This window comes from Coffea arabica, chromosome 4c (genome assembly GCF_036785885.1).
Source record: "Coffea arabica cultivar ET-39 chromosome 4c, Coffea Arabica ET-39 HiFi, whole genome shotgun sequence".
Taxonomy (NCBI): domain Eukaryota; kingdom Viridiplantae; phylum Streptophyta; class Magnoliopsida; order Gentianales; family Rubiaceae; genus Coffea; species Coffea arabica.
In genome coordinates, this window is record NC_092316.1 from 24,132,108 (window position 1) to 24,155,421 (window position 23,314).

A 23,314-nucleotide genomic window follows, 5' to 3' on the forward strand; every position below is an offset into this window, starting at 1 on the left:
CTCGAGTCGGGCCGGCAAGGGCCTGGTCGATTAGATAATGAACCACGGTAGTCTGTTTTAGGATCTTTGGGTATTGAGACCCTTGATTCCGGTATACTCGAGTATTACCATTTCTGAACTGATTGGAGTTCGGGCCCGGTAGGGGTATGTGAGGTGGAAGGAATCGGAGAAAGTGGAGTCTACGGTATTGGTTACTTCTTTAACGTTGACGGAGTGTCAACTATTATTTCGATCAAGTTTTGGTGAAGCAAATGGGAATTTGGCTCCTGTGAGCCACCCGTATCCTTTCTGTCTATGGTGTTTGTTCATTTCTTTATTTGATTCGCATATGTGACTAATTGAATATGAAGTTCCACTTTTCTTACTTGCTATTATTTTGGTACCTCATTGAGCGTAAGCTCACCCCCCTCCCGTTATCTTTGTTTTCCTTACAGGGAACCACTTTTGAGGCTAAGATGTTTTGAAGCACGAGTCGAGCTAGTTTTAATATATTTTGTAAAGATCCTCGATAGCTGGAAAATCCTAAATGTATTTTGATTTAATTATCTTCTTTTTGTTTCTTAAATTACAAACGTATTTGTATAAAACTATTTACCCTGTTCATGTGTCCTATTTGGATTGGGAATGTTTTCACGAGTTATATGGCCATATCTTTATTTGTTTGGCTCCTAGTTGGATGGTGACGTGGCAACCACTATTCATTGTGGTTTCGATTTTCGTTTTGCCGTTTGGTGACTTTGAATCGTTTGAGCGCGCTATTTCCTTCCTGAACGTTTTCGATTTCATTTAACTGCTCGATAGTCCTGGCGAGAGATGGGCAGGCAGTCCGCTAACCTCTTTGGTACGCCTTAAGGGAAGGTGGGGCTGTCACAGGTGGTATCGGAGCCACTTCACGTGGTCTCTGTGCGGAGTGAGATGGGGCCAAGTGATGTCATGGTCCTGATTTCATGAATATGTTTGAGTGCTCGTTTGAGCATAAGCCATGAACCGTGCATGTCATAAGTGTAAAGATCTCTACCATGGGACTTGAGGAAGCTAGGTATGTATGTCGGGTAGGAATCTTTAATATGGATGATTTACGCTTGGGACCGGCCGGCTCGAGTTGTGAATTATCTTAGGTGGGATTCTTGCGCCCGGATACGAAAAAGAGCTTAGGTTAGAAAAGGACTTGAGCGAACTAGAAATGCGATTCTATGGAATTTTCATGTGATTTGTTCGGGTGTTCGTAAGTATAATTAACCTGGATTAAGATATAAATTGTCGCATTCCCGTAGATTAGAGATGGAGACCTTGAAGGGAAATAACTTTTCGTTAGTCGTTCTTGTGCTTTTATAGTACTTTTGGATAACCCCGTTACCTTCATGGACCCCTTTTGGTTGTATCTCATTGACTGCTACTGTGTGACTGGTTCGGTACAGTTGTGTGTAGATATGCTTCTGATCTGTGTGTACCTCTTATTATCTGCTTATGCTTATAATATGGATCATATTCACATGTAAGCATACAGTGGCTCATGTCTCGGCTCCATCCTAGCTTGATCGATTGATAGTTGACACTCCATCAACTTTCAAGTAATAACTAGTTCAGAAAGAAAACCCCACTTCACGCCAGTCTCCGTCCACCGATTAACCCTCTTTTCCGGGCCCGCACGTCATACGAAACACAGGTGGTAATACTCAAGTATACCGATTAGCCGAGGAGATAACACTCCACTCGACATTACTAGTTACCCAGGGTTCGTTATCCAATCGACCAGACCCTTGCCGGCTCGATTCGATTAACTAGCCACAGGGTTACTGGAATTCCAAACAAAATACAATTCATATGCATGTAGAGCAAGTCAAGTGAAATCGATAAACAAGAACAATTCTCGTTAGGGCAAGTGTGATAAAGTACACCCTTGCCCGATCAAATCACTTATATATCATGTAATCACATTGGTCAAAGATAAATCACAAATATCAAGTTCAATCAGATATTTGGAAGCACTCACCAAAAGTAGTGCCTCTAGTGTTCGCGTCTGGGTGGTACTCCGGGTTTGGAGTCCAAATCTGCGATAAAACTTGACTTAAGAACTTTGAAAATCGATTAAGGTTCGAAACTTAGACGTTTCGTTCAATAAGAATCAAGAAATTGAAATTCACTTGGAGAGTGGTCGTGAAATAGTTGCTCGCTTTTCAAACTGAAAAATTCTGTAACATGTTTACTTGGAAATAACTTTTGGGTTCGAAAGTGCAAGGAAAACGGATTTATAGTGATTATTACCGCTTTTCCTAAGGGTACAAGTTCGGCTAGATCCTTACTTATATACCTCAAAAAAAGAAGACGCAAATCCTAGATGATTCAAGTAGTGATCACTCTTAACCCTTACTCAAGTCGCAAGTATATTTCTCTAGTTCTCGAGCGTAAATTTGGGCAGCACACCCTTTGTATTTTCCCATTTCCAGCCATTTATGGCTTCATTTTTTTCCTCAATCAAACCCAAAGTTACACACAACACAAATTCATTTCAATAGCCATTCAATAGGTTCAAGACAATACAAGGACAAAAATCAAGCTAACAACAAGTGCGGAAATAAAGTTTAACAAAAGACAGATTTGACGGGTTTTTTGCGGAATGGACACATCCGAAGCTATGCTTATCGAATTGGGATGCAATTTATAGCGTTTCAAAGCTAAGACAGAGGGCTACAATTTTGATGAAGACCACTTAGTCCAAATCCCAATGTAACCTAGTCAAATTCCCAATTCACAGAACCAACTTCCAACTAACTGGCTAGTTAACCGTACTACATTTAAATGGTCATATCTCAGGCTACCACGTTTAAGGCATTCTTGGAGGCGTTGAAAAGCTAAGACAGAGTACTAAAACTTTCATGTTTTGGTAAATGACTAAATCAGCACGGATCATAGTGAATAGACACGGTCAACTGGATGAACTGTCTAAAATGGATCACTGGATGCATCCTAAGGCAGTGAGGGTATTTTGGTCTTTTCATAGGTTACGTTGCTCCGATTGAATTGAAATTTTGTAGGCAACTATAAAACATCATTTTCTATAACTTTCATGTTTTATTCTAAACTTAATTCAGCCTCTAACATCATGAACTGGAACCGGACAGAACTGAACTACAATTTTCCAGAAATCTGAAATTTTTTGGTTTCAAAGGAAACTTTCTTCATTTCTTGCTTCAATCACTACCACAACCTATTATACAAGCTTAGATACAACATATACTATCCATACAACAAGTATAGGCAAAAAATCCTTCAAACCCTAACTCATATAACTCAAGAACATACACTATATCCATCCAAATCATTATAATAGCTATCATCCACCACAAATTTATGCCAAGTTAAGCAAGATTAGGAGTAAGAAATGGTAAATCAGCATTATTGCCTTACTAAAGTTACTACCAAGAGCAGCCCTAGCTTTTCCTTCCAAAATTTCACCAACACACCACTAGCTAAACACTCAAAGAAGGTTTTAATCGGTTTAGTTTCTTGTTTCCTCACTTGGATGGCTCAAACTCAAGATGGATTGGTGAAGTTCTCCCTTGGTTTTTCTCTCCCTCTCTCTCGGCCAAAGCAAGCAGAAAATGAGGAAGAAAGGAAGCTAAATGGTGATAAGAAGGCAAGACAATTTGGTCTTGGTCAAGGCCCTAGATGGCCAACAAGTGTCACTACCAATTTCCACTCTTTTTTTTTGTTTCTTTTCCTTGCCAATTTGGTCAAAATTTTCGGCCAAAGCCAGCTGAGAATGAGGGGATATTTTGCTCAAATATTAATGAGCTTATATGGTAAGAAAGTAGTGACCAAGTGGTGTGTTCAATCGGTAGTGCACGGTACATGTCGGTTCGCACCGTTTTTCCTTAAATCACACGTACTAGGGTTTTTACTTCCTATTCACTAAATTTTTATCATTGCTTCTAATCACATATTATTTCTCACCTAAAAGTCACTCTTAAGCACCAAATTTGATCCCCACTCCATACCAAAAAATCACCCTACGAAAAAACGTGAAAACCCTGACTTGCTCCAACTTGAAAACGAAAAGTGAAACCCTACTTTCTAGATTCATTTGCACTTATTGTGGAATGATTGGGTATGGGCCTATAATAAATGAATAATTTCCAAATAAAAGGGCATTTTTGAGAAAAATATAAGGAATTTGCGAGTCCTCACAGCTTTCAAGCATGTTACTTGATTTATTGGTTTACTCGTTTGCGTGTTGGTTTTCTTGGCCTCACTGAGCGTTCGCTCATTCCTTTAAGTTTGTTTTCCTTAACAGGTTTTGGAGGTGGATTGGAGGTTCTAGACTAGCGACTTAGTGGATGCTAGTATACCTTTTGTATGAACTTTTGATGGCTCTTTAAGTGTAATTTTGTTATTGTTGGTTGGTGGATTGTAACCGTAACTTTTAGTTTAGAATTGTGGCTTGTGCATTCGAAGTACTTCTGAATGAAGTCGATGGTTGTTTTGTGACTCTATATTAAACTTGAACGAGTACGCGAGTCCCGACGAAAGTTGAGCAGGCGGACGCTGATACCCTAAGGTTCGCTCTAGGGAGAGGTGGAGGCGTCACGCTTCTATTACTCCTCCATCTACTAATTCTTTCTTTTGAATATCAAATTCTCCTATATCCTTTTTCATATAAATTATAGATTTTACTCTAATTAGTATTTGTTCATCTTTTAATTTAAGATGACAAATCCTAGGAGCTTTTTCCCATAAATGAAAAGGATTATTAAATAAATTGGGTTCGAATGTTCTATAGACTCAATGTGATTTATCTAATTTATTTATACTTTCTTCTAATTCTTGTAAAACTGGACTATACTCACCATGCTTGACTAGTAGGGGTGGGCAAAATTATCCGCTAACCCAAAAACCCGTCATATTCGATCTGATCCAAAAATTAGGATATCCGATTTTTATTATTTGATCGAGTCAAAAGAGGGTCGGGTATCCGCTAAGATGCGGGGCAGGTTAGGGTCACATAATTAAAAACCCGCGGGTACCCGATCTGCCCCGCATATATATATATATGTTTTATTTTTATTTTTATACACACACTATAAAATAATAAGTTAGAACTAAATAAGTAATTTTATTGAACAAATTGCATTACAAATATGAGAGACTATAGTTTATATACAAGATTCATTTGTAAAGGTCATGATTGTAACGACCCCATTTTTCCCTAAAGCGAACCAAAGGGGTCAACGGGCCGCCTGCCCAGCTCTCGCCAGGACTCAGTCGATCACTACAGTCCTCAAATCAATTACAATATAAAACTCAATTTTTCATCCAAACTCAAACCCAATTACCAAGGCAAGCCCAAACTTTATAACAAATTACATCAAAACTCAAAGTGTACAAGAGATATCCGTCCATCCCAATTCAAACAATCACCCTAGCTCAACTATTATACAAAACAAATCCAAATCTAAGCTATACAAGATACATGCCATCCAGGCACACAGATAATGTAATACAAGCTCTCCTTTTGTCTCGATTCCTGTGGGGAGAAGAAAACATTTGGGGGTGAGCTAGAAGCTCAGCGAGTGAACAGTAAAAGCAGTAATTAAATAAACTTAACAGCAGTGTATTTCAATGCTATCATGGAATAACGGTCCAATGTGCAAATAATGCTCTTTAGAGCCAGTGAAAATCCTTGTACTTAAAAGCCAACACTCTCTTAGATCGAGTAATCAGATAAACAGAAACAAGGAGCCATCGTGCTCCAAGGAAAGTATACACAGTAGTGGAGACGTTGGTTCTAAGCACAAGATTTTTCCCAAGAACTCAATAAAGCCAACATGTTATGGCACACACACATACACAATGAGATGCAATCGTGTAAGCAATGCAAGAATTACTTCAAAAGTAACTTTTGGAGAAATAGTTAAGGTTCACTCACCAACCACGGCACACGAACCTTTTCCAGCATACATCATGACCTTGCTCAAGTTAGAATCCTAGATTACAAATATCAAGTCAAATAAGAGGAATTCTAAACTTAACAAGTTCCTGCCACCTTTTTGGTTATTTAATCACAATTGAAAATACGCTTATCCAATTGAAACAAATCTTATGGCGTTACGAAGTTAAAACATATACCAACATTTCTTATGAAGACCTCCAAGGCCAAATAATACATTTTCAGGGTCAAAAGTCAAATTTTAGAGAAAGAATTAAAACTGTCATGAAACAGGGATTATAGGGCAGTCATGGGTGTTTCGGTCAATTCACAAGCTACAGTACTCCAATCAATCTGAAATTTTGCAGGCAAGTAGTCAACTCATATATCTACAAGTTTCATGTTTTGAGCAGAAGTTGATTCGATCCACAGTATAGAGAAAATGGCAGTCCAAGTTCAGTCCAAAAACAGGGAAAAAACTGAAATTACTCTTCTTGAACCGACCTTTGCATATAACTATCACTAATCACAATTAAGGGCTAAAAATTCCCACGTAATAATGAGACTAGCCTATACCAATCATGTACAGGCCAAAACAATGATGAACTACCTTAAACAAAATGTAGAAATGTCACTAATATGGAACTTAATCCTCCCAATGTCCAAATCACCAGAATTTCCATAAAATGAAGTAAGATCAACTCAAATTCAAAACAAACACATACTCTCAAAACTTGGACGGCATAACCCCTAAATTTTACACATTTCCAACCTACCATTCAATACCAAGTGTACCTCAATTCAATCCCCAATTTTACATACAATTATAGACCAGCAAATACACTCAATTAGAGCCACAATGCCCCTTTAATTAAAGCCATATAAACCAATCCTAAGAAAATCCCCAATTTAAACCCTAGAAACCGGAAATCACATCACAAGCGGAAATTTTTCGTAAACAACCGTAATTAACGTATAACGGTTCCATTTAACACCATTTCAAACCATTAATCCAACACTAATCATACCTTGCATACAAAATTAGAGAAATACCCAATAAATTAGAAATTTACCATAGTTTCCTTAAACCCATGAAATACTCCACAATATAACATATTCAACCTCTACAAGTTACTAATATAGCATTATCAAAACAAGAAAGACCTTCCTTAAACATCCTACCTCACAAATTCAAGAAGCTATCAACATGGGGCACCCCATCCAAATCCAATCCATCAAGAGCTTTAGTCCACCATAGTGAGCCATTGTGTGAAGTATTGTCCAAAATCATTGGTGAAAACTCAAGATTTTGGTAGAAATTAAAACTAGAAAATGGAAGAGTTTTTTCTTCTCTCAAGAGCTCGGTTGAGCTAGGAACAAAAATGAGATATTTTGGGTGCAAAACAAGATAAAAAGGTGCAGAAACAGTCGGTCAAACATGACAGCCGAAGCTGCCACGTCAGAATCCGGCCAGGATCTGGCCGGATTTCCGGCCGGATTCTAGGCCGGATTCAAGGCAGAAGCAAACTCAAATTTTTTTAAAACGGCTGGGCAATCCGGCCGGATTTGGCCCCCTTCACATTTCCAAAATTTTTTTTTTCTTTTCCAAGTTTAAAAGCTGCGCTCCTCCGCTCGTCCAACAAAAGATCCATAAAATGAAAACCCTAATTTTCGAGGCGTCACAATGATCTTATATTTTATAGAAAAAAGTTTAATTGATGTGGAACATATATATTAAAAATTGTGCTACTTATTTCAAACTTTTATTGATTTTGAATTCTTTTAATTTTTTTCCTTTATCTTATATTCTCTTCATATGCTTGTTTCTTGGTGGGAAACCTTTTTTAAGAAAAAAAAATTATTAAATCTTAGATGAATGTGTAAAATATAAAATTAAATTGGTATAAATTATTTTTTTTAAAAATTAAATGATAAACGGGGCGGGGGCGGGTACCCGCTGATATGCGGGGCGGGTAAGGGTCAGAAAATGGCTAACCCGCAAGGTGCGGGTCGGGTCAGCCAAATGGTGAATGGGGCGGATACCCGACCCGTGCCCATCCCTATTGACTAATGCAAATTGTCTATGATAAATAAATTCATGTTACTGTAGCCATTCATATATTGAGTGAAGAAAATTATTTTTCAATAAAATATCACCATTTATATAAAGAGAACATATTAATTTTTGTATTTTAAAATTTTTTACCTGTTATTGTCACGACTGCAAAAGGTTTATCTCTAACTTTTTCTTTCATTGTAGATGAGGAATTACTAGCATTTTTTTGCTATTAATTGGACTTCTCTCTTTAGCCAAAATTGCGTAGCAAGTGCCATAGGTTGGCATACCATAGCTGCCCTCATAGCAACCAAAGCATTGAGAATATATGGTTTATAGTCTCGGAATTCGAACGTTATTTTAATGTAACTTTCATTAACTTTTATTTTTGTTGTAAGAGAAAAATATTATTTTTGAATCTATATTCATTTGTTCAAATTGTATTTGTTGTTCTTATCCTCGTAGTATAGGGATTTGCACGGTAGACATCTCTGTATTTCAATAGATTGCCTTATTCTATTAGTTCTAGAAAATATTTTTCTTGAACTTTCTCCGGATTCATAGTCATATTTGAATGTCTTTTTTGTGGCACCAAAAAAAAATCTTCCCAACTTACTAATCTTGGTTGGATACCTTAAGCGTATTTCGGATTAGATAAAGAATAATTTTTAATGTATAACTTGAATAAAAGGGCCCGGACCAGACTATAAATATAATAAACCAAACAACCAAATGGAAATCCTTGTCAAACTAATCCTAAAGGTCTGACCATTTTAGGAAAGCATTTATTATTTCAAGAAATTACTTGAAACTTCATTGCAAAGCGTCCAATTTAACCAAAAATAAAAAATAAAAACTGAAATAGACTGATTGGGGCCTGAGATGGGGGCGCCGTCACGCGTCACCAGTCCAAAATAGTGAGACAGATTGCAGAGAAAATAAACCCCTTCCGTACTATCCCCAATGCGCACGTGTACGAGTAGTCCAACAAACTTGTGGTCCACCCAAGTCCAGGCAGCCAGTAACGACTCTTACAGTCGCTTCCCACCAATCACAATTCGACAACGCTTTTGACGAAACCATTCTGGTTTTTCAATACCACACATTTGAAACAGTGCCAGTATATCTATTTTACCAATTTTTTTTTTGGCTTCTGTTTCAAAGTTTCAGCACTTCCCAAGACAAACACGCACTCAAGACCAAAACAGCATATGGTCACATATTTGGTAAACATTTCAATTCAGCTGCTTCTTACCGCATTTGCTCTCTCCCCTTTTTCTCAGTCGAATCTATATATATATATATATATATATATATATATATACATTCTTGAAACACATACTTGTCCATCATTCATTTGCTTCACAACTCACAAACTTGTCTTTTTTCATTTTGCACGAAAAGTCATAGAGACATGATTATTGGTATATAGCGAGAATATTAATCGGTTTAATTTGGATTTTCATCTTTTGATTTAACAGCACGAGAGAAAGAAGAAGAATGGGGAGAGGACGGGTACAGCTGAAGAGAATCGAGAACAAGATTAACAGGCAAGTGACTTTCTCCAAAAGGCGATCTGGGCTGCTCAAGAAAGCTCATGAGATCTCCGTGCTTTGCGATGCTGAGGTTGCTTTGATTGTGTTCTCTACCAAAGGGAAGCTCTTTGAGTATGCTACTGATTCATGGTATGTATGATAATCCTCTCTTGTCTCTGTTATTGGGATGTACGTAGTGATTGGTTTTCATGGATCATGATCTCTTTGGAAGATTGCTAAAGATTTTCATACAACCCTAACTTAACTGCTAAATTTACATTAGCATCATGTGCTCATTAGATCCAATCAACCGCATCTTCCGCACTCGCTTTTATTGGTCTTTTCTTGATTTTAGATTTCATGATGACCTCTGTAGAAAGATACAATGAAGTGGCTAGTTTCTGTTTGGTCTTGAGCATTAGTCAAACTTGTATTACTATACATCCACTAAGTTCCTCAAGATCTTTCTTTTTTTTACCCCTTCCCATATCTGATGCTTTTTCCCTTAAAAGGCATGTTTTGTCAAAATTCATGCAGGAACTGTGGTTTTTATTTTTATCTTTTTTAAAACTTCTCTCCGGTAATGTATCCGCAACCCCATTTTTCCCGTTCTCTACTGTTTGTTTTCTGTTCAAAATGTGGGCCCTACGATTCAGAAAAGTTAGTAGATTGCATGATTTTTCTATGTCAAGCTCGAAAGTTGATCTGGGTTGGAACAGAAACAGTGAGAAAACGGATAAAAGGAGCTTCTTCATGTCCACTTCAGAATTAGGTACTATTTTTAAGCCTCCAGATACTTTGTCTACCTGGAGAAAATGTTTAAAGAAAATTAGTGTATACAAATTAGCTGGTTACATTCCCCACCCCCACCCAGCCCTCCCACGCCCCCCTTCCCCCCCCCCCCCCCCCCCCCCCCTCCCCGGGCCCAAAAAAAAGGCTTTTTCAATACATATTTTAGTAATATAAAATAATTTCAGCTATCCTTTCTACTTACTGAACTTTTGAGAGGCTGCTATTTTCTACAAGGAGGAATAAAGTACTGTTCTATTGCCTTCCTTTCCTACTACTTTTCAGTAAGTGACTAACTATATATTGCATGGTTATTATTTTTGGACATGCAGTATGATACTTTTATGGTACAACATGCAATATATGTAATTAAGAAATCCCTTGCGTATGTTAGCGTACAGTAGTTATGCATAGTGCTAATACACGCACAAGCATCGAATATCTATATTTATATACTATATATAAAGGGAAAGGGGAGGGATTAGTCTAAATTTTTTGTGACATTTTTTATAATTTCTATTTTACCGTTTAAATAAAGGGTAAAAATAGTATGGTCATCTCCCTAAAATAAACACACAAATATACGCACCTCTATTTTTCTTGCCTAACAAATAAAGGGTAAAAATAGTACGGTCATCTCCGTAAAATAAACAACAAATATACACACCTCTATTTTTCTTGCCTAACATAACTTTCAATAAAGCAATAGCTATCAACAACTTTTTGTTTAAAGAAAAGAAACACAATTCCTCTATCCATATTTCTACAAAAAAAATAAAACTTCCAACAACTACTAAAAAATTTAATAATTTTTCTTTTAAAAAATTTTCCTTCTAGATTTGCATACACACATAGGTGTGCCATTTCCAGTATTATTAAGCCACAAACCCCAAAGTTGGAGGAAATTCTCTTCCTCTTCCATTCTTTATCAGATCAAATCAAATAGCACAAATTGTTGCCAACACATTATCATGTTAAAGTTTTGGATGAAAAAGGCACAAATTTTCGTTTAGCATATCATATCAGCACTTAGATAAAACTAGTTTAAAAAAAATTAGCAGAAAAAAGGCAAGGTCTAAGGTCTAATGTGATATATCCTGATTCATTATTGTTGTCTTCTTTTTCCTTGTATACACAGTAAACCTTACAAGGCTAATCAGATTATATGTGTCATGAAATTTTTAGTTACTAAGAAACTGAACAGTCTAATTCAGAATTTTTACATCGATAATTATGAACTTTTTCAGCTTTGAAAAGTACTAATTTCTTGTAACTTTATGACGAGCGTACTATTGTTCTTGTAGTTCACAAAGAATAACTTAATTAACTAGATTAAAATGACATGTTAGTCAAAAAAGGAGTATAATAGTCCATCAACACTTTTGTGTGACATCCGAACAAAGAAATACTAACAATGTTCGCATATTAAAATTGGAGCTACTATTTAGTGGCTTGCTTATTATCTTACGTGCCAGGCAGTCAGGCACGAGTAGTAGATTAACTTTTTATCTCGCAGTAAGATACATCTTTATTGGCACTAACTCAGAGTCTTTCCCATCTGGCTAGTTCTTTTTGGTTTTTGTTCCCTCTGAGTAAAAGCTAGGTGAGCTAAACATTTAAAAGAGAAGCAAACTTATTCTATTTTGCTTTTTCATTTTAATGAAGTAAAAGCGACATTTATAACCTTATTTCATTTTCTCAGACCATTTTAAGGTGAAATCTGCACTAGTTGATTTGAGTAAACTAATTCATCTTTAAGCTCTTCACATCATATACCACCTCTCAATACTTATTCCTTTTCCATCAATTTCTTGCTAGTGGTTGTACTTAGGCGTTTCTCAAATGCACCTTATCGTGTTCGAATAAATTTATAGGCATATCTTGTTATCAGTATGGGAATGCGAGATACTTGTGAATTTTTCCTGCTATAGATTTATCTGGGATGTAAGAGTGAATGGCATTATACTACGGCAAAGAGATTTGAATGTGCAATTGATCATCACTAGACCTGGTAATTTTGCCTAAAACCTAACAACTCACCCAATCCACCCACTAATTTGAGAGATTGGGTTGGCTAAGTTGGGTATTGGGTCAATTTTCAATTAGATAATAAAACCCACATATATTTTGAGCGGTTTGGATATTTGTGTTGGACACCCATTACCCAACTTAAGTTAAAAAAAACAAATTAACAAATTAAAATCAAGAAACAAGAAAAGACCAGCGACTATGTAATGAAGCCAAATGTTGGATCAAGCAAAACATCCCCTGGCCAAAGTTTTATTTGGCAGGCTTGTCCAAGTCTTATGCTTCCTATTCCGTGGCTTGAGCTCTTCTATAATATATACATATTAGCATAGCAGTATTTGCAATTTGTGAATTGTTGCGAAGTAATAATTGCAGACATCATATTATATCATACTAGAAATTGGATTTTTTTTTTACATTCTTTCAGGCGTACTGCTCTAATCATTATGGTGATATCCTAATGTGCATCCTAAACTCTATTGAAGCTAGATATGATCAGCTGAAAATCCCTGCAAATTGTTGTTGTATCCAACTTGGACCAAAAATTATTGCTTCGGTCTCTTAGTTTGGACCAAAGCTATACCCAGTTTGAAAATCCTTACTTGTATAAAAAATAATGAGTTCATTCAAGTAATAGTGTGTATTTTAGTGTATTTGTATGTGTAAAAATAACGTATTTCAAAATAGCTTAAAAAGTGGGTGTGTTTTTGTATTTGTGAGTGTTTTAGTGTGTGAAAATATGTCTCTTTATGTAAAAATGTGTTTATATGTGTGAAAATTTTTTTTTTGGTATGTAAAAATGTATTTGAGAGAATTTACATATCAAAATCTATTAATTAATATATTGGGTCATATGTGGGTCATGGGTTTGAGATAATCCAATATGACTCAACTCAAAATTAACCCAATCAAAAGTTAGACGGGTTGGGTGTAACCTATTTAAATGAAAACCCAATACAATCCACCCAAAACCCGCTCAATTGCCAGGTATAATTAGGGGTGGGCAAAAAAACCCGTCGATTTGAAAATCTGATGAACCCGATCCGAGTCGATCCGAAATATAGGATATCCGATCCTATTTTTCTTAACGGGGCAAATGACGGTCGAGTATCCGCAAAAATTGGGTACGGATACGGATCAGAAAAATAAGCGATTATCTGACCCGCAAGGTATATTTTATAAATATTAAAAGATTAGGGATCATTTTATAACTTTGTAATTTTTAATTCTAAGTGGAAGTGAAGCGGCTCACAGCCTCATATTCTAATATTATATGATCCGCCTCTCCTCATCTTGTTTGAAGAAAACGAATATTCTTGATGGAACATGAACCAAATGAAAAAAAATTTGTGAAATTCTGTTATAAAAATTGTTTATCCCTTTCATCCTTTTTATTTTTATTCTACCTTCATCGATCTTTCCTGCAAATTTTGCATCAATTCAATCAAAGATTTGTGTTTGGAGTTTCAATTTTCTGTTAGCTAGATAATTAAAACATTTGTGTCTTTCATTTATTTATTTATTTTATTGCAATTATGTTTCTTTTATTTAGTGTAAGAAATTTATTTTTCTTTTTCATTACCTTTAATACCATAAGGTCTATTCCAAAGTTGGAGAAGATTTTTTAAGGTTATTTTGGTTATATTTTTTCCAAAAATAATTAGTTCTATTAAATTCTTTTCTGAACTTGATTTTGCAATCGACTTATTTGGGATGCAGTCTTGTACCATAACATCATTAAGGAAGTTGGGGAAGTTGGCAGTTACTTATTATCCTTGTGTTTGTTGTGTTGTAGAAGGATGCAATGTGTGAGAATGGTGATGTACTCAAAATTATTATGAAACTTCGTTTTGCCCATTAGATATTATAATTCTAATATGTACTAAATTTATGAGATCGATTTGATTGTTAGATGAAATGTATGAGAATGGTGATGTATGGACTTTAATTACAATATCTCTACCAAAGCATGTTTTTTTTTTTATTGAAAAACATGTTGATATTAAGTGTAAAATAATTTTTTATTGAAAAATAGTTTTTTTTAGGAATGGGTACCCTATGACCCGCCCCTTTTTTTCGAGTATCCGAATAGCGGGTACCCGAAGACATTAGGAGCGGGTTAGAGTTGCAAAATGACTAATCCGATATATTAGGGTCGGGTTAGGCAAATCATGTTAGGGATAGGTACCCGACCCGTGCCCACCCCTAGGTATAATCATCACTGGCAAACATACAGCAATATCTTTCTATATTTATACTTGAGACACTTGCGGAGTCCAAGAAACTAGGTGGCTTCTCACACACACCATACACTTCCATAAGTCTACGGCTATGTACCTTACAATGTTGTGCTGTGACCTTCCATTTTCAAATGGACACACACACTAATTACATGTCTAGTTTTATAGAATGAAATTTATACGCTCAAGATACAACGGTTTTGTCTAGTTAAGCTGACAAAATGTGCTTGACACCGTCATATCTGCCAATACAACTACAAAGCTTAAACAGATTTATTTTTCATTAATTACTCTTAAGTTATACGCCAATGGTTGTCGCATTAGGTAAATCAAGAGTGAATTCTTCATCCAATTTAGCATGTCACTTGATGTGTAGAACTGAAAGTTTTGACAATCTTATTCTTGTTAATTAACAACAGTTATCAATCTAAACAAGAAAATGTCCAAGAATAAAATTAATAAGAGAATATGTCATCCTTTTGAGAGCCTATAAAGCATCTTTTTCCCACGTTGTATTTCAAGGCCAAACCAGATATTGTAGTAGATTGTTATGTAGTTTTAAATACTTTTAGCGCATGACATTTGATTAAATTTTGAAACATGCACCTGACAAGAACTTGTACAAATTCATAATATGGATGAAAGAAAAACATGCAACATGAAACCAAGATGAACCTTCTTCATGCTGAATCTTGTTCAATTTAATATGTCAAAGTTAGTTTACACTTTCCCTGTGTGGCATTGCCAAATGCTGGAAATAAAAGCATTGACAATAGGTTCTACTGAATGGCCAACGCACTAAAGATATCCACTGCAAAACTAGAAAACAAATTGAAAACTCCTTGTTGGCATATTAGTCAAAATATGTTTGTCTTATGTATGAAGCTCCATCACAATGATGCATCAGCATTGACCACAACAATGCGACAAAACTGAGGAATCCTGAGCATTGGCTTTAATGAAGTTCTAGATTTTTTAGATTATGACACAAATGTTCCCGAATAAGCAGCTTAAAACTAATGAAAGACCTAATTTTGAGACAGGTTTGTCAATTTGTGTAATTTTTGTACTGATGTCAATTGGTTCTTGTAAGTTGCATACTAAGAGATTGACATATATGTGAGTTATGAAGTTTGTTTTGCTAAACTTTGTTCAGGTTTTTACAGTTTTCCTTAAGAAATCGTTCAAAGAGCCATTATCTTTTTAATAAGCAACTTTAAATAGGATGCATCTAGAAACAAAAACATCAAATTGAGTTGTTTAGGATTCTCGTGATTGCTATTAAAATCAACAAGCGTCTCCCTTCAAAGAAAAGCAGCAGCATCTCTTGAGAGACCTATTTCCTTTAAAGTGAAAATAAAATCTTCAGCTTGTTAGCTATGTTATTGGACTCAGTACTGGAGTCTCACTGACACGGCTAACTTTAGTGCAAAAGGAGGACTCATACACAAATATAGCAGGGCAAAATGAAGAGTTCGGGTAACCTAATGTGTTACAGAAGTTGTTGGTGTTTGGAGGATTCGTTGTTGTCAGTGTGTTTAAATCTCTTCATCATCTAACAACAGGTCATTCTTATCCAGCTCATTCTCCCATCGAGCTTGAACCTTGCTATTCTTTCACTGGAAAAAAAAAAGAAATAAAAAATTTAATACAAATGCTGCTAGTCAAATTATTTCATCTCTCATTAGCAGAGATCCAAGAGATAGGGTTTGTCACATGGAGTATAGATGGACATGTCTATCAAATGTATCTTGGGCATTTCTTCACTTGACATTTTTAGTGCTAGACGATCTAGAAAGTGACTGGAACATTTATTTCTTATTGATAGCTTAACAAAATTTTCTTCTCTAACAGCATGGAAAGGATCCTTGAGAGGTATGAAAGGTATGCCTATGCAGAAAGACAGCTTGGGGGTGCAGAAATCGAGTCACAGGTTTACGACTAATACCCGACTGAAGAAACTTCACACAACAAATGTCTCCCTTAACTAGATCTTCTTAAGGAGATGGGACTAATGGTCAAAGCACTTAAAACATTTTGTAGGGCTGCTGGAGTCTGGAACATGCAAAACTCAAGGCCAGGATTGAAGTTCTACAAAGAAACCAAAGGTAGAAAAAAAAGGAATCAACAAATTTCCGTTTATTTGAAAGACAATTTTTTCAATGAGAGAAGTTCAAATGCATTATGTTCCTCTTGACATCTGTAGGCACTGTATGGGAGAAGACCTTGACAATTTAAGTCTCAGAGAGCTTCAGAATTTGGAACATCAGCTTGATACAGCTCTTAAACACATCAGGTCAAGAAAGGTAAAATAAATAGAAAGTCTTACCGTATCCAAGTTTCTTGTAACGACCATCAAGGAAGTCCATTAAGCTGATCAGAAATTTTCCTTTACCTGCAGAACCAGCTCATGTTTGAATCAATTGCTGAGCTGCAGAAGAAGGTGAGAGCCCTTAAAATGAATATTCTTCCCATGCCTCCAAGAATACTTTTGAGTTAATCACAAATTGTTGGTTATTGCGTGGTCCCAAAATTGTTTAAGAAGCAACATGTTTTTCTAAAGTAAAAGGAGCAAATTTGAGAGTCAGTTTGGCCTTTTCAGTCAATATAGTTATCCAAATCGTTGACAATACTTTGTTAACTATCAACACATGCATTCTTTAGTGTGGCCTGAATGCCTGCAAGATATGTAAGTGAACCCTGATTACAAGATGCACATTCACAAGAAAAAGAAATTACAGCGTCAACTGGTTTGTCTTATTTTGTTTAAATTCTTTGCTGTTCCCTTGAGAACTAAACCGCATGATCAACTTGCAAAACAAAGATGAAATAAATCGCTCAAGCATTTTGGCTAAATGAAGCGTGAACTAAGTACCTCTCTTAAGATGATTGATGCCTCTTTGAGGATTATGCCTAATATAAAAGGTTGGTGGCACATCACCTGTGAAACGCAACAGCCCAACCTACACTATTGCTTCTACTAAATCTATACAATATAGAGAAGCAAAAATTTTTTACAACACCTAACTAATGCTCAATATAGTAGTAGGAAGAAGAGAAGTAGAAGATAGTTAAGAGATAATAAGCCAAAGTGCATAAGACTTAGTTGCTAGAAGCCTAAATAGATTTGAGAAATTCTATTTATTGGTTGAGAAATTAAGAGTTACAATGTCAAGGTTAAGTAGAATAAATACCTCATCTTTTCGTCTACAATTTAAAAAAGTCTAGGTTAATTATATAATGGTAAAAATCACTAATGAATTCATAAAATCACCCGTATCCTAGGTTACAAAAGTCATAGACATAAATCACATTTTAAATAAGTTAAGTGGAATAAATACCTCATCTTTTCAGCTACAATTTTAAAAGTCTAGGATGGTTTTATAATGGTAAAAATCACTAAATGAATTCATAAAATCACCTGTATCCTAGGTTACAAAAGTCATAGACACAAATCACATTTTAAATACATAAGCTATATTTTGGTTAAATTTGTAGCTGAAAATTTATTAAAAAATATGTAACTCAAAATTGAATTCAAAAAATTAAACATGTGATATTTTTATTAAAATATCCAACATTCTTTATCACTTCTTGTGTTGTGGCAGGACAAGGCACTGCAGGAGCAAAACAACGTGCTTGCAAAAAAGGTGATGATCTTTGTTCCTCCCTTGCAGACATTCCAAAAAAAAAAGATTTTAATGCTATCAAAACCCATATTAGCTGTTATACTTACCCAAAAAATGCATGCTGCACACAATCATGTACACGCTGAAATAAATTTTGGGAGCCAAAATATAGGTGAAAGAAAAGGAGAAAGAACAAGCCCAACAGCCACAGTGGGAACAACAGAACCGTCACGACCTGAATTCATCATCATTGGTTAGGTCACAACCAATCCACTCCTTGAGCATTAGGTACTTTTTCTGACGCTCCATTTTCTAGAATATATTTAGGAATATCATTCTGATGATAATAAGAGTGAAATATTAGCCCCAAAAATATTAAGAAGGATTGTTGGACAAAACTTCACTTGAATCGAAATGATAATGTGCTCTTTTTTTAACAGATTCGTTGGACGTTAACGAGCTTTTTGGTGGAAAATGAACATCTTAAACATTTAAGTCGAATTGGCCTCTTTTTTTATCTTGTCCTGGGCATGTGAATTGGAGAGTCTGCTTGGATTGACTTTTTTTCACGTTATTTTTGTTTGTGGGATCTGTAGTAACAAACCCCAAAAATAAATTCAAAAATACACATTCAAATGCACTAAAAATAAAAATAAAATGAACTTCAAAATTCTTTCTTCTTCCACACACTACTACCATAGCCATCCTTTCCTCTCTCTCTCTCTCTCTTATTTGTTTTTTAACGTCTCTCTCCTTCCCCTCCTCCCTCTTCCCCCTCCCTCTTCCCTCCCATCCCTTGCCCTCCCCCTCTTTGGTTGCGCTAGTTCTAACCAGAGATGTGCGACTAGAGAGAAGGAGGGAATGGCAGCCATGACTAGAGATGTGCAACTAGAAATGGGGAGGGAGGGGAGGAGAGAAGAGGGGGAGGGGGAGGTTGGTGGTGGGTAGTGAAAATTTTTAATATTTTTATCACTGCTCCAATAAAATTTTAAATTTTAAAATACTTCAAATATATATATATATATATATGTATATTGAAAAATATCCAATCCAAACAAATCATTCTATACTAGTTGTTTTTCACATATATTGTTACACTAAAGTTTTTGAAAAACACCTAATCCATATGGACTGAAGTTTTTAAAATAGTTAGCCTTTTTTTAGGTCATCAAAATATAGGAATTATGCAATTACCTTACCAATTATACATTCTTTTATCCTATGTGTCTTGTGGAGACCCTGCATAATTTAAGCGGACAAACAAAATGGCGATGTATAGCCAAGTCAAATCCAAGTAGAAAAAAATAAGGACGTGCTGAGTCAGTATCCACCATATAGACATGGCCAAACTTGAAAATTGTGTAACAATTTGCGAAGAATATTGTATTATCCAGAAAAGAGAACAATTCTGGTTTTTGACTGCGTGTTCGTTTGAATTTAAACTTTCTAAACCATATAGTAGTTTCTCGTTGAATGTAGCTAACTGGCTTGAAGAAATTGGCGCAGTATTTAGTTAATCCTCCGCCGTATCTGGATTTAGCCTTTGTGATAGAAGTGCTGTTAAGAAGGCTATATATATTAAATGGAATTTCTTTCTGGCAAAAAGGGGAAAAAAAAAAGAATGCCACACGGGTTATATTTTGCATTAATTTCATCCATTTTACAGGCCCACATAAGCTTAATTTAGTCGCATGAAATAATTAGTGTGTTTGGATTGTAAGTTATTTGAGATATTTTTATTGTAGCACTTTTTGTGATGTGATGTATGTGAGATAAAAAGGTAATTGGGAAGATAAAAAGGTGTATTGAAAATTGTAATGGTGATGTAAGCAAACATATTTGGCCAAATAACTCACAATCCAAACACATTGAATGTTGTGAAATCTAATTTGTTTGTCATGTTATAAAAAAATATTGTCAATGAGTTACTATGCAAAATTTGTGCGAGTCACTGATTAATTTTCATTCCTGAAAATTACAAAAATTTGACTTTTTTTTATTTAATTAAGTAGGGTAGAGATTGGATTTAAGAAATAGGGAGGAAAGGGAGAAGGGAGAAGGGGCAATTAACCCAAGATCTCTAGTCCTACACGTTTACTAAGAATTTATTAAATAGATCATATTTAAAACTTAACAAGGATAAAAAAAATTGGCATAGGATTAGTAGATGTGACTTGTGAGTGAAATTAAACTAGGGTCCTTCCTTGGGTCAAATCTTGCATGTCAATAATTTAAGTATTATGTAATTTAATCTATTGTAAAATTCTGAAATCTTCCCTCAATCTAGTTTGGTTAGCGATGTAGTAAGTGCCATAAATTTCGCTTTGTTCTCATTATCGAGTTTTGGGAGAAAAACAATGATGTACTAAAACATTGAAATTATTCACGTTTTCAAAGATTAATTTAGTTTTATTGGTCAAAAGGAATATTCTTTACCTGAAGCTTGCATAGGTTCATCTGACATAATTTATAAGACTTTCAAGTCCTCCTTGAAGAATAAAGTTGTATGCAAAACATCCAAGTATTTGTAAGGTATCAAAATTATAAACTCATATATGTGTGTGTGTATATATAAGGTTTCAAAATGTAAGGGTTTTTTGGCTAAACAAAAAACTACGCATTGGATTGTAAAATGTTTAATAACTTATCTTGAAATGAGATGTTATTTTAACTTTGGATATGTAGTACAAATTCTTGATATAGTGGAAAACCTCTTTAAATACTTTGGGGGCAAGAGTGGAGCAATTCACAAAATCAACAATTTTTTAAGGACATTTTGGAAAATTTCGAGATATTCACGTGGTGAATATAGCTTCATGAGCGTGTAGGGCCGATTCATATTGGCAAATTTACTCACACACAATCAAAAGGAAAAAAAAAAAAAAAAGGATCACTGACAGCTAGGCTTCTTTTCAATAGAAGGTAATTTTGCAGAGCAGTGAAATAAGCACGATCATACATCATCTGTCGACTTCTGAAGTCTTTCCTGAATTTGGTTTGGCTAGAGATATATAAGCTGCATAAATTTAAAACTCTCTCACATAATCTTTACAAGACTTTCAAGTTTTCCAAAAACATGTTTAAGTAGGAAGTTGAGTAATGGTAAAAAATGTTACCCAATGATTATTTCTCATTACAAGCAAAATATAGTTGACTGCTGAAATTGTGGATGGGTTTTTGTCGCTATGTGAATATAAAGTTCCTAGTGGAAATATACTTCAGGGAGAAATCAAATATGAGCTGGCCATTGTGTTATGTCCCATATATGCAGTGAAACGTACCATCGTGGTGGAGATAATGAAGCTGAAGGAACTCAGAGCAGCCAAACCAATGCAGTCATGCACCCATGGATGCTTCGCCAGATGAATTGAATTGATAGAAGATTACGGCTGGTGGTTTTGGCCACAAACTACTAATGATAGGCTTATAAATTGTTGAAGAACAATGTTTAATAGCTGTGCCCACCATCCATTTCCCGCGAAAAGGTAATACTAATGATGTAAACGTGTGCTGTAAAACGCTGTGGCTGTTACCCAGAAAAAAAGCTCCACTTTAATTCATATGTTACGGTATGCATGAATGAGGATTGAAATAATATAAAGTAACCCTACCATGTAAATATCTGTGTATACTGGATTCAAAAATAGGAAGCTCATCTTTGTGAGGAAGCAAGACCTATACATGATGGTTCAGTTTCTTTTCGTGTCAACTTGTTTCATTTGGTGATTTGAATTGGCCTGATTGGTGAAGTAAGGCTTGATCAAAGTCACAGATGCATATTCTAGAGAATAAAATTATTAGCTAGGAAGCATTTACTAATTTTAGTATATAGTTTGTCCTACTTTTTTGTTTCATGGAACTGTGCATATTAGGAAAATTACCAACTTGGTCTTCTTTAATTTGGTCTCACAACTTGTCGTAAAATAAAACAATTTAGGCCGCTGATTATGGAAAAATGACAAATGCAAGATGAAGAAGCGTTGAACTTCCCCGGACCAAACTGACCTACCGAGCTCGGCGTGATGACGAGAAACGCTTATCCAGACCCTGCAAGACAAACAAGAAAGGGCCTCTAGGGTGACTAGCAGGGGAGCCCCAAGGTAGTCCTCGGGGTCACTCCGACGGTCAAGTTAGTCTTCCGGTAAGTGGAGTTCACGGGAAGTAAAACAATTGGGGGTAATTTGCCAATAGTGAGCGTACCTTGTGCAGTGGGTGTGCGTTGCCATTTATACCTGCTTGTGAGTCCGACCTCCGTACGTTTCGGGATCTACCCGGAATAGTCTCAATCCCGTGCTGAGAGGGATCCTCCCCGTCCTCTGCGGGATTGTTCTCTGGAGCCCTTCGGAACCCTAGCGGCAGTGTGCCCCAGGATGGCTCCCCTGAACCTGGGGTTCAAGCCCAATTCTAGCCTTCCTGGGCTGCCACGTATCTCGGCCCAGAACGGGCCTTTGCACAAGACAGGTGGAAAACTCCAGTGAGATAATGGGAGAGGTCAAGCAAATATCACATGCGCGATAGACTATCGACAGATTTGCTATATGGGTCCTTTGTGTCTGGACTCAAAATAATTGCGGTCTGGAGATGCAATACTTTAGCGGTTTTTCATTATTGGTCCACTGTATTTGGGCTCATAAGGCTAGTTAGTCCTATATTTTCAAAAGAGTGGATCAATTTAGAACGATAAACAGCATTTGACTACAAACTAAAAGTCAGAACTGTGATCTTGAATAGGTCGACTTCGATGAGTAATAATGATACGATAGAGCAAGTTGTCCAGGTTTCAAGTTTTGACTCGGTGTGGGTTCCCAACGTCCAATCACACGAGCTTGTGCTAAAAAGGTTAAAGATTCACTTCAAGTTCATTAACATTTAGGGGCTGCTTGGTTAAAGGGTTTGGGAATCAAATAATGGAATGAACCCCTTATTTGTTGCTTGGGTTAAGTCTATTGGAATGCAATTTCTGGAATCATTTCTAAAAAATCGGACTTTCACCATTCCTGAGTAAATTGGGAGGTTTTGGACAAAACCCTCAACTCATTCCCGAGCAAAAACATTTATGACGAACCTACCCTCTTTTTTTCTTCATTACACGCCGCACCTTCTGTTCTTCT

The 23,314-nt window shown here is 35.9% G+C and overlaps 1 protein-coding gene and 1 long non-coding RNA gene across 7 annotated transcripts; one reads left to right on the forward strand and one right to left on the reverse strand.

Moving 5' to 3' along the window:
- Nucleotides 1-5,280: 5,280 nt before the first annotated feature.
- Nucleotides 5,281-7,285, reverse strand: LOC140004948 (uncharacterized). The gene is made up of 3 exons (XR_011812766.1): nucleotides 7,109-7,285; nucleotides 5,927-5,984; nucleotides 5,281-5,524 (listed from the first exon to the last, which is right to left on the reverse strand). It is a non-coding gene; the product is annotated as an uncharacterized lncRNA (long non-coding RNA).
- Nucleotides 7,286-9,147: 1,862 nt separating this feature from the next.
- Nucleotides 9,148-22,888, forward strand: LOC113701448 (agamous-like MADS-box protein AP1). Of its 6 annotated transcripts, none has more exons than XM_027222109.2 (9): nucleotides 9,148-9,208; nucleotides 9,464-9,667; nucleotides 16,429-16,507; nucleotides 16,618-16,682; nucleotides 16,781-16,880; nucleotides 16,976-17,017; nucleotides 18,183-18,224; nucleotides 18,376-18,491; nucleotides 21,475-21,912. In XM_027222109.2, exons 2-9 carry the CDS (start codon nucleotides 9,483-9,485, stop codon nucleotides 21,572-21,574), a joined length of 729 nt encoding a protein of 242 aa, XP_027077910.1. In that variant the 5' UTR covers nucleotides 9,148-9,208; nucleotides 9,464-9,482; the 3' UTR covers nucleotides 21,575-21,912. The 6 variants fall into 6 exon arrangements, 4 of the variants coding, with proteins under 4 accessions (XP_027077910.1, XP_071902280.1, XP_071902281.1 ...); XR_011813148.1 differs by lacking the exon at nucleotides 9,148-9,208 and adding an exon at nucleotides 22,141-22,888 and having other exon boundaries at nucleotides 9,306-9,667; nucleotides 21,475-21,688; XR_011813149.1 differs by lacking the exon at nucleotides 9,148-9,208 and adding an exon at nucleotides 22,173-22,888 and having other exon boundaries at nucleotides 9,306-9,667; nucleotides 21,475-21,688.
- The last annotated feature ends 426 nt before the right edge of the window (nucleotides 22,889-23,314 follow it).

Bases quoted from the DNA above. Each gene is read 5' to 3' on its own strand.
- LOC113701448 (XM_027222109.2), top strand. From the start codon at position 9,483: ATGGGGAGAGGACGGGTACAGCTGAAGAGAATCGAGAACAAGATTAAC. The intron at 9,668-16,428 runs GTATGTATGATA...CTTCTCTAACAG, and splicing joins GAGTATGCTACTGATTCATG to CATGGAAAGGATCCTTGAGA. The intron at 18,492-21,474 runs GTACTTTTTCTG...CCATATATGCAG, and splicing joins ATCCACTCCTTGAGCATTAG to TGAAACGTACCATCGTGGTG.